The sequence below is a fragment of the Leptonychotes weddellii genome, chromosome 16, assembly GCF_054177405.1.
Source record: "Leptonychotes weddellii isolate Sample4059 chromosome 16, ASM5417740v2, whole genome shotgun sequence".
Classification (NCBI taxonomy): domain Eukaryota; kingdom Metazoa; phylum Chordata; class Mammalia; order Carnivora; family Phocidae; genus Leptonychotes; species Leptonychotes weddellii.
Window position 1 is genome coordinate 46,293,428 of NC_138384.1, and position 11,399 is coordinate 46,304,826.

At 48.6% G+C, this 11,399-nt stretch overlaps 1 protein-coding gene across 1 annotated transcript; it reads right to left on the reverse strand.

The window, feature by feature from the left end:
• Positions 1 to 1,010: 1,010 nt before the first annotated feature.
• Positions 1,011 to 10,801, reverse strand: IZUMO2 (IZUMO family member 2). The gene is made up of 6 exons (XM_031040178.2): positions 10,559 to 10,801; positions 10,287 to 10,361; positions 6,434 to 6,520; positions 6,176 to 6,196; positions 4,715 to 4,795; positions 1,011 to 1,932 (listed from the first exon to the last, which is right to left on the reverse strand). Exons 1-6 carry the CDS (start codon positions 10,788 to 10,790, stop codon positions 1,811 to 1,813), a joined length of 618 nt encoding a protein of 205 aa, XP_030896038.2. The 5' UTR covers positions 10,791 to 10,801; the 3' UTR covers positions 1,011 to 1,810.
• Between the last annotated feature and the right edge of the window lie 598 nt (positions 10,802 to 11,399).

Sequence of the window (11,399 nt, forward strand, 5' to 3'; positions counted from 1 at the left end):
TACAGATGAGTGAGACCTTGTCCCAACCCTTGAGGAGCACCCAGTTGGGTATCCAGAGCTAGACACCAAGTGGGAGGAGGGTCCTCCAGAAACTGACAGAGACATTGAGGAATTTGTCATGGACTTTATTAAACTTCTTTTCCTTTCCCCTTACAGACCCCCATACCACCGCCCTACTGCAGCAGGAGTTTTCGGTTTTGCCTGTACATAATAGCCCTGGTCAGAGAGAAAAAGCCTGGAGGTTACAAAGAGAACTTCAGGTCCCTCCAGGTCAACCATACCCCCCCCAAAAAACCACTTCTCTCCAATCATCAGCCTTATTTGGTTCAGCCTGTGACATCACGGGTATCTGGGCAGATTTCCAGGGTTCTCAGCCAATCAGTGTTGGTACATGAATGAGGAGGAGAGAAAATTTGGGACTGGGAGTGAGGGTAAAATGTGAAAACAGAAAGAGTGGGAAAGACTGGAGGAGACTCTGAAAGACACAGATATAGGGCGAGAGACTCATGGAGAAGGGAAAGACAGAAGGAGAAGGAAATGAGGAAAAGAGAGAAGCAGGTGTGCTGAATTGAACTGTGTCCCCCCCCCCGCCCCGCCCACTCCCCCCAGATATATCCAAGTCCTAATCCCCAGGACCTGTGAATGTGACCTTGTTTGGAAATAGGGTCTTTGCGGATGTAATTAAGTTAAGGTAAGATGAGATCATTCGGGATTTAGGATGGACCCTACATTCAAAGGCTGGTGTCCTCATAGGAGAAGAGGGTGATCAGAGACATAGATGTGGAGGAAAAAGCCATCTGAAGAGGGGAGATGGGTGGGCAGAGATCGGAGGGAAGCCATGAGCCAAGGAATACCAAGGATGCCATAGAGACAGAGGGGCAAGACAGACCTTGAGCAAGAGGCTTAGGGAGAGAGAAACAAGATTCGAGACAGAAATAAAGACCTAGTGAAGAAAGGGGGGGAGAGGTTCGAATATGGGGGAGGGGGAGAGAGCAGTGGGGAAGGTACTGGAGAAAGAGAGGCGAGGTGGGAGGGATTCAACCCGGGAGGCAGGGTAGGGGGGACAGCAGGATTGAGACTGGGACAGGGGAGGGGAGTAGAAAGCCCAGTGGGAGAGGCAGAGAGAGGGAGAGAGAAGAGGACACAGACTGAACAAGCTCACAGTGGGAGCAGACATTCATTGTGCTGAGTGCTGATTTAACTCACCACCAGGCGCTGGGAAAGGAGGGTGAGGGGCAGGTGGAGAAGGCAGAGACCTACAGAAAAGGGGCCTGAGGGAAGAGGAGAGGGGCTGGAGGGGGCAACAGGTAGGCAGAGAGGAGGGTGAGGTCCACTTCTCCCCTCGGCACCAAGGGCTCAGTGCTTGGGGCCCAATGGAAATGTTTTCATTTTAACCACTTTGAAAAGCAGAACAGAATAAATTAATATAACGACAATGGTGAAGAAGAATATATAATAATGAATTCAGCTCGGATGACATCTGTCTTCATCCAGCACATGCAGGAAATACAATTTTTAATGTATTTTTCTTTATGGAGGAAGAGCCCCAGAGAGGCAAAAGTGCTGAGGACCCAGGAAAGACATAAGGTGGTCCAGGGGTGAGAGGAAGAGGAGGTGAGAGAGAAAGAGAGATGGACAGACAGACAGAGATGGGGGCTGGGAAAAGAAGAGATGGAGAGAAGGAAGGAGAGGCAGAGACAAAGTGAGTGAGGAGGAGATTCCCAAATGACACCGTGGCTGATACAGAGCAGGGACATTTTTGTGGGGCCCGGTGGGGCATTTGGGAGCCTCAGGAGAGGGCAGGGATGACTCACGAAGCCACGATGACCCCGAAGGCAAGAATAGCCAGAAAAACAGCAATGACAGCACCACCATTCTGCAGGTTCTCCCCCACCTTCTGGTACTGCAGGGCCACGCGGGGCTGCCCGTCAACTGGTGGGGTGGGGGAGACAACCCTGACTTCCAAGTCACCACCCTTCCTTGGCCCGGCACCCACACCCACCTGCTCACCCAGCAACCTCAGCCTCTCACTCCCTCCTCCCTACCTGTCCCCCCTGCCCTCTCCTGGGGTCTGACTGCATTCATCCATTCCTGAAATTCTGTGTCCCAGGCACTGTTTTAGTGCTCTGGATACCTCCGTGAACCCCACTGGCAAACATCTCTGCCCTCGCAGCACCGACAGGCTACCCAGCACACCCCAGTGACAGCGAAGAGCCCAGTGCTAAACACGACTCGTTGGCTAGGTGGTGGGAGGACGACGTGGGTCGTTCGACTGCCCATGAACATGAAATGCAAAATTCTGACAATCTCAAGACAAGACGAAAGTCAACCTGCATCTTAGCTGGGGACCCTGAAGATCCTTGGGAGTCCCATTTGGCATCTTCCAATCGTCCCCTCCCCCCGACTCTTTCATTCTGTCAGCAGAGCCTCTTGGCTCCACCTTCAGCATGTATCCACCGTCTGATCCACCTCCTGGGCTATCGACCTGGTCCAGGCTCCTATCAAAGCTCCTCCCCCCGGGGTTCTCCGTTTCTCCTGGCCCTACAGTTCCCCACATGGCCGCCAGAGGGCGCTTGTCAAACACCTACGCCCTCTCCAGTGCCTCTTCCCGCAGAGCCTTCCCTAAACTCACCTCTCATTCAGATTAAAAGCCTAAATCCTCACCACGGCCCCCCAGGCCCTGCACAATCTGGTCACCATGTGACTAGCTAGCTACTATACCCTTCTTCATTCATTTGGCTCTGGCCACAGTAGCCTCCCTCTCCTTGCTCAACCATGTTGGATCCTTGCACTTGCTGTTCCCTCTGTCATTCACACTGTTCCTTACTCCCTCACTTCCTCTAGATCTCAAACACCACTTCTTTAAAGAGGTCCTGCAATCTGCACTCTCTAAACTAGCACCGCCCCTCCCTTTCCCCCAGGCACTTTCTTTCAAACTCTTCTGTTTTGTTTTCATTAGGGCACACTTGCAATCTGGAATCAATCCATTTATTCGTTCCTGTAATTGTCTAACAGTGGTTCTCAGCTGGGGACAATTTTGTCCCCCAGGGGTCATTTGGAAAGGTCTGTAGACTAGAAATGATTGTCATGACTTTGGCTAGGGGAGTACTACTGGCATTTAGTGGGGTAGAGGCTAGGGGTGCTGCTGAACCATCCTACAATACGCAGGACAGCCCTTATAACAAAGACTATCCAGCCCCAACTGTCAGTATTGCCAAGGTTGAGAAACCCTAGTTAACCCTTCACCCCATTAAAATGTGGGCAATATGAGCCATCTGTCTTCCATTCTGCTGATCCTCAGTTTGGGGGCATAATGGGGTACTCGAAATACCTGGTAGTTTAACCACCATCCTAAAGGAGAAAATGGACAAATCCTCTTTGCAACTAGTCATTGTCTTGGGGGGGGGGAGGGGGGAGGTGATAAGAGAAACTCTTCTAGATTAAAAAAAAAAAGTGGAAAAAACCCTACAGTTCAATTATATGAGAAATCCTTTCATTGGGTCCTGGTTTGTACGAATCAGCTGCGAAAGCTATTTTGGGGACAATTAGGGACGTTGCAAAAAGACTTAGAATTACTTGATATTGAAGACTTGTTGCTAGGTTTTTTGGGTGTGAGAATGGCATTATGGTTACGTAGGAAATGTCCTTATTTTTAGAGGCACACACTATTTATGGGTGAAATCTCACAATGCTTGATTTCTTTTAAAATACCATGGCAATGGGGCGCCTGCCTGCCTGGCTCAGTTGGCAGAGAATGTGACTCTTGATCTTGCAGTTGTCAGTTTGGGTATAGAGAGATTATTTAAAAAAAAAAATACCATGGCAATAAATAAGTAAAGCACATGTGGAGGAATGTCCGTTGTCAACATAATCTGATAAAAAGTGCTATTTTAGAGAGTGTGATCAGGGAGTCATCTTTGAGGAGGTGAACTTGAAGACTTTACTGAAATAAAGGAGTGAGAGGAACAGTGTGAGAGAGGGAACAGCATGATTTTCAATCTTGATGGATATATGGGGGTTCACTGTACTATTCTCACTGATATAAGGATATACACTTTAAAAATCTCTGGGGGCGCCTGGCTGGCTTGGTCAGTGATGTGTGCAACTCTTGATCTTGGGTTGTAGGTTTGAGCCCCACATCGTACAGATTATTTAAAATTTAAAAAATATTTTTTAAAAATCTCTGAATGGGGGCGCCTGGGTGGCTCAGTTGGTTAAGCGACTGCCTTCGGCTCAGGTCATGATCCTGGAGTCCCGGGATCGAGTCCCGCATCGGGCTCCCTGCTGTCAGCAGGGAGTCTGCTTCTCCCTCTGACCCTCCCCCCTCTCATGTACTCGCTCTCTCTCAAATAAATAAATAAAATCTTTAAAAAAAAAAATTAAAATCTCTGAATGAATGAATGACTGAGTGAATGAATTCAGCAGATCCTTCTGGACTCCCCAGGTATGACACTGGTGAAAAAGAAAAATGTTTTTCTAGCACCTGCCATTCTGGTATTAGAGACATTTTAAAGTTACAGAGGAGTTTTCCCATTTAACAGTAGGGGGGAAGCAAATTTCAGAATGTGGAGCAACATCTGGGCCACACTGTAAGCAAGTGGTAAGTGCAGGATTCAATGTTATATGTGGGAGATCTCAAAACCCCTATCTGCTGGGTCACGGCTGTCTTCATCTCTCACGCATCTCTGTCTTCCCCTGACCCCCAGGAGCTTACCAAAACAGTACTTTTTTTTGATACACCTGGGACTGATCTTCTGGCAATGTAAACAGTCTAAGACTTCTTCTTTTAGCAAGCCTGGAAAGGAGGGGAGGGAGAAGTACGATGAGGGCAGATATCAGAGGTCTGGCAAGGGGCAGGAAGCAGAGGGGAAAGAGAAGGGAGAGTTCCTTGGCCCTCCCAAATTTGGAGGTCCCATGTGCAGCAGAGGAAGCTGAGCACAATGCACTGATTCACATTAAAAATAATTTTTAGGGGTGCCTGGCTGGCTCAGTCGATGGAGGGTGTGACTCTTGATCTCGGGGTTGTAAGTTTGAGCCCCACATTGGGTGTAGAGATTACTTAAAAATAAAATCTTAAAAATAAAATAAAAATTTTGAGGGCGCCTGGGTGGCTCAGTCGGTTGAGTGTCTGCCTTCGGCTCAGGTCATGATCCTGGAGTCCCAGGATTGAGTCCCGCATTGGGCTCCCTGCTCAGCGAGGGATCTGCTTCTACCTCTGTCCTTTCCCCCAACTCGTGCTCATGCTCTCTCTCAAATAAATAAATGAAATCTTAAAAAAAAAAAATAAAAATTTTTACATAATCATTGAAGAGTTGAATTGAGTTGCAGTTGTCCAGTTGACCAACATTTGTTTGTAGACATTTAATTAATTAAACAAATATTTTCTTAAATGTCTACAAACAGGATGCTTTCATTTCTATATTCCTGTTTTGCATCCCCCTGTACATAGAGTGTGGCTAGATGCTCACTCATCGGTCTCCGCCTCTTCCTGCCACACAAAAAGACTACATTTCCCAGGCTCCTTTGCAGTAGGTTGCAACCATGTGACCAGAGTTCTGGCCAATGGAAAGTGGGATGCGGCAGAGGGATGCGGTCAATTCCCCAGCCAGGACAAACAAGTTCCCATAGGAGTCTTCCCTATTCTCTCTCCCTTCTGAAGTTAGCTTGGAAGCCACAACATAGGTGCAGCCTATATCCCCTGGGCTACCGCTTGGAAGAAAAGTTCAACTCTCGGAATGCCTGGGTAGCTCAGTCGGTTAAGCGTCTACCTTCAGCTCAGGTCATGATCCCTGCCTCTCCCTTGGCCTGTTGCTCTCCCTGCTTGTGCTCTCCCTCTCTCTGGCAAATAAATAAAATCTTTTAAAAAAGAAAAGTTCAACTCTCAAAGGAATTTGGGTAAGAGAGAAATAAATCTTTTGTTAAACCACTGAGACGTGGGGTTTATTGGTTACTGTGACCCGCTTATCCCATCCTAACATCCCCCCAAAATACTTTTTTGCAGGTTGCAACCACTTCCATAAGCCCTCAAAAATCAGATATCCCTAGATACTATAGCTTTGGGGAGGGGGAACCACCAGATAGAGTAGGTGATAGCGGGGCTTGATTTGGGGGAGATAGGGTGAAAAGGTGCAGAGGGGTAGAGAAGGGAGGGACAGAAAATAAATCCAGGACTCACGGCAAATTTTGCGATGGCAGGCTGCAAGAGAAAAGAGCTGAAGTGAGTTAAGTCGGGACAGCAATTTGAGAATTTAATGGGAAGGGACCAGGGGAGGGAGAAGTGAATCTGGAAACGAGAGCAGGGAATATTGGGGAGAGGCAGAGAAGGCTGAGTCACAGGGGAGGTGAGGAAGGAGTCTGGGAGAGAAAGTGGGAGAAGGGGATGAAGTGATAATGGGGGAGGGGGAAAGGGGCTTGATGGAGAGAGATGCTGCACCTTTCAGTTCATACGATTTTAAAACTTTCTTGAGTTCCTTGATCACTCTCTCCCTGACAGCCACCAGCTCCTCCAGCAGAGGCTCATCTGAGGAGAGAGAGAAAGAGAAAGAGAGAGAGAGAGATCCTTGTGGGGTGGGAGGCACCCAGCAAGCCCACCCCATCTGCAGCTTCAAAGAGATGAGGAAACTCCTTTTCATTCACCAGGAGTAACCAAGACTGGGTATTACTCAGGCCCACTGGGCAAATATGTGGCCTGGGAGGTCTTGCATCTACCTTCTGATCCACTGTGGGGCCCTAGGACAAACCACCTTCCACTGGCCTCAGTTTTCTGATCTGGTAAGTAGTAGAATGGACTTGGTCACCTTTCTTTGCCTTTCCTCTGACCTGCTCTCCTCTCCACTCTGTCTACACTCACTCCTTCATCCAGCTGATTTCATCCAGCTTCATGGCTTTGTATATTACCTAGACCTGCACTGTCCAATATGGCAGCCACCAGCCCGCATGCCTGCCGAGTACTCGAAATGGGCTAGTCTGAATCGAGGTTTGCCGTTAGTATAAAATGTATGCTGGAGTTTGAAGACATGGTATGAATAAAATAACTGTAAAAAACCTCAATAATTTTTATGCTGCTTGCATGTCAAAATGGTCATTTAGGTATTGGGCTAAATAAAATATATGAAAATTAATTTCACCTGCTTCTGTGTATCTTTTTATTTTTATTTATTTTACTAAAAAAGATTTTACTTATTTATTTGACAGACACAGCGCAAGAGAGGGAACACAAGCAGGGGGAGTGGGAGAGGGAGAAGCAGGCTTCCCATGGAGCAGGGAGCCAGATGTGGGGCTCGATCCCAGGACCCTGGGATCATGACTTAAGCCGAAGGCAGACGCTTAATGACTGAGCCACCCAGGCACCCCTTCTGTGTATCTTTTTAAACACCTGGCTACTAGAGAGTATAAAATTACATGTGACTCCTGCTTATGCCTCACATGTTATTTCCATGGACAGTGTTTTTCTCTGTATACCAGTTGCCCCCACACTGATCTCCCTAGCCTAGATTGCTCACTGAAGTCCAGATGCATATAGCCAAATACCCCACTTAAGAACTCCACTTGGATATCTGATGGGCACCTTATACTCAGCAAGTCCAAAACTGAACCCTGATAAGACTCCTCCAAGCCTACTCCCAACCCCTGAGTCTTCTACACCTTAGGAGATGGGAGGTGCCTGATTCTAATTGTTCAGCGCAGTCCTTGGTCCTTTGAGTCCTTTTTCTCACATCCTGCATGCAGTCTGTCAACATGCATGTTATATGAACAAAACCTGTCTGTTCAATATCCAAGATAGGGCGCCTGGGTGACTCAGTCGGATAAGTGTCTGCCTTCGGCTCAGGTCATGGTCTCAGGGTCCTGGGATCGAGCCCCACATTGGGCTCCCTGCTCAGCAGGGACTCTGCTTCTCCTTCTTCCTCTGCTCCTCCCCACCTCTTGTGCTCTCTCTCAAATATATAAATAAAACCTTTACAAAAATATATCCAAGTTAGACAGGAATACTATCTCCCTCTCACTCCATCCCCTGCTACCACCCTGGTTCCAGCCATGATCATCTCTTGCCTGGGCCACCGTGGCAGCTTCTTGCTGGTCTGCCAGGCTCCCCCATGTCCTGCCCAAATCTCTTCTCCACAACCAGAGGGATGCTCTTAGAACCACAGTAAGCTCATCCATATCCCCCTTCTGCTCAGAGCCCTCCCATGTGACCCAGAATAGAAGCCAAAAGTCCTCACCATGGCCTGGAAGGCTCTACCGCATCTACCCATCCCCGCCCCCTTACCTCTAGGACCTCATCTTCCACATCTCTCCCTCTCTCCACTCCAGCCTCCCTGGCTTCCTTGAAGTTCTGTGAATATGCCAAACATAGGCCCATCTCAGGATTTGCACTAGCTGTTCTTCCTGATTGCAGCCTTCTACCTCCTGGGGCTTCCCCCCCATCCTTCAGGTCTGCTCACATGCTGACTTGTCAGTGACATCCCTCTTGGCTGCCTGACTTTATACTGCAGCCCCCACCCTACTCCTAGCACCTCCTATCCCCTGGCCCCTGCGTTATTTTCTCCGTAGTATTTGTTCTCATTTATATTGTGCAGTAAAGGGTTAACTCAGCAGGTCTGGCTTGTCCAAACCCTGCACATTCCGAAAAACAGGTTTGGCTCCTCTAAGTCCTTGGAATATCCTGCCTGTGAAGAGTATGTTTCTGGGGGCGCCTGGCTGGCTTGGTTGGTAGAGCATGTGACTCAATCTCGGGGTCGTGAGTTCAAGCCCCACGTTGGGCATGGAGCCTACCAAAAAAAAAAAAAGTATCTTTCTTTATTGGGGGCTTGGGCCATGTGGTAGCGGTTTGACCTCTGGAGGGGCTGGAGACCAAGCAGCTAAGTCAGCCACTTGGGTTCTTGGCACCAACATGACCGACCCCTAAATGATATAATAATAGTCGGTAAAATGATTGGCCAGATCTCTTCAAAAATGTCAGTGTCATAAAAGACAAACGAATGCATGATCCCAGAGCAGATCAAAGATTGGAAGAAAAGTAGTGGTGGAAGTCATGACTGTGACCATTGGAGAAATTCGAGGACTGGATATCGGATAGTATGGAGTTTGCATTAAACTTCCTAGTTCCACTCATTGTGCAAGAAAATACCCTTCGTTGCTCTTGGGAGATCCCCCATTGAAGAAATTAGGGTTGAAGTGTCACTAACTCTTAAAGGGTACACACACACACACACACACACACAGAACAAACAAGGCATGTGTTAACATGTGAACAAATGGTGTATAGGGATTCACTGTACTATTCCTGCAACTTTTATAACCATTTGAATTTTTCTCAAAATACAAAAATCACCTTTCTGAAAGGTGAGAGCTTTAGTTACTGCTTCCCACTAGAGCTTTAAAATTCCTGATGTTCAGGCCCAACACCTGATATTCTGATTAAATTGGCTGCTGCCTGGGCTTCTGGAATGTTATAGAAGTTCTCCAGGAGATTCGAGCGTGCAGCCTGAGTTGAGATCTGCTGCTCTAAACCTTGTCTGTTAAGGTTCAGATGGTAAATATTTTCAGCTTTGAGGGCTAGATGGTCATTGTCACAACTATTCAGTTCTGCCTTGGAGAGCAAAAGCGACTGTAGACAATATGTAAATTATTATTGTTCTAATAAAACTTTATTTACAAAAACAGGGGGCTGGCAAAAGGATTTGGCCCCCAGCTGTATTTTGCCAACCTCTGCTCTAGGCACAGGGGCCAGATCAGCATCATAATCAGGTAGCATCATAATCTTAATAGCTAACATTTATTGAGCACTTACTGTTTGCCTGGCTTTGTTCTAAATGCACATGCACAAACTCATTTACACTTCTCAGTGCCCATGAGGTGAGTGCTATTATTCCCGTTTTACAGATTAGGAAACTGAGGCACAAAGAAGTTAAACATCCACAGAGCCCTCTACTGCCCTCTGCTGGGGAACGTCATAAGGCCCTCAAATGACTAACCTCCCTGGGGCCACCCAGGGGCGGTGGTTAGGAATATAATGTCTGAGCTGTGTACTTGGGACAAGTCACCTAACTCTGCTGAGCCTCAGTCATCCGCCCTGTAAAGGGCAGATCACAGTAGTACCCACAGTGATGAACTGTCCCTCGACTTTTTTGAGTAAAACACTTAGAACCCTGCCAGACACACACTAAAGGCTATATGCATGTGTTTTGTTTTGTTTTGTCTTTAATATCAAGGGGTGGCGAGGTGGACTCATGGAAAGGGAGGACCGAGAAGGGGGCTGGGAAAAGGCTTTCCCTCTTAGCTCCTACCTCTTAGAGAATTAACCATTAAGTGGCTTGTTTGGTTCTTGATAAAGGACACCACATGTTCCAGGTGATCTATCCCTGGGGGCAAGAGGGAAGGAAATTCCAGTGGGTCCCTCAGAGAGCCAGGGAACACCCCCATCTTCTTCCAGGAATGGTCCCACCTTCCCCTCTTGGGAACGCAGTCCCCAAAGCGTCTGTCTCCCACCCAGCCTCGGGTCCCTCCCCCTCCCCCCTCCCCCCGCAGTGCCAGGAACCCTCCCCTCTCCAGCACGCACCCACTTTCCCCACAAACGCGTTCAGAGCGTAGTCCCGGAAGAAAGGCCCCTCCATGCCCAGCAGCACGGCCCGGGCACGCGCCTGCAGCTGCTCCGGATGGAAGCGCTTGGGGATGAGGGCGAAGCGCAGCTGCCTCAGGGTCTCCTGCACCGAGTGGTCACACTGCAGGCAGCCCCAGCCTCCGTGGGCGCTCAGGCCCAACAGCAGCAAGAGGGCTGAGGCCAGAGGCATGGTAGGGCCTTTGTGACGTCACAGAGGGACGCTGGCCAGCCCCACCCCCCAGCTAAGGGCGGGGTCAGAGAGGCGGTGGGGGAGGGAGGAACACTGTGCAAAGGCACATGTTTGCTGAGCACTTACTATGTGCCAGGCAGGGTTCTCGAAGCTAGGGAGAGAGTCTAAAAAAACAGAGGTCTCTGCCTTGTCCCCCTGGGTCTTACATTCATTCAGTCAATGCATATTTATTGGGCACCGACTATGTGCCGGGTGCTGTTCTGGGAGCTAGGGCTAGAGTGGAGAGAAACAGGCGGTCCCTGTCCTTTCGGGACTTACCTTCATGAATTGAACAAATAATTTCTGAGCACCTACTATGTTGCCAGGCCCTGTTCTAAGCACCCCTATACAGAGCTGAGGGAAACAGTCTGCTCACACGGAGTTTACATTCATTTGTTCAACAAATAGCAGTGGGGTACGCACTGAATAAGATGGCCACAGTCTCTGCTCATGGGGTTCCGTCTAGCGGGGGTGGAAGGAGGTGTGTGGGGGAAGAAATGTAAAACCAGTAAACAGATTAGTAAATAAGAATGACAACCTACAGGGGCGCCTGGGTGGCTCAGTCGTTAG

Bases quoted from the DNA above. Each gene is read 5' to 3' on its own strand.
- IZUMO2 (XM_031040178.2), bottom strand. From the start codon at position 10,790: ATGCCTCTGGCCTCAGCCCTCTTGCTGCTGTTGGGCCTGAGCGCCCAC. The intron at 6,521-10,286 runs GTAGGAGCTAAG...CTCTCTCCTCAG, and splicing joins AATGGTTAATTCTCTAAGAG to ATGAGCCTCTGCTGGAGGAG. The intron at 6,197-6,433 runs GTGCAGCATCTC...TTTCTCTTGCAG, and splicing joins AAAATCGTATGAACTGAAAG to CCTGCCATCGCAAAATTTGC.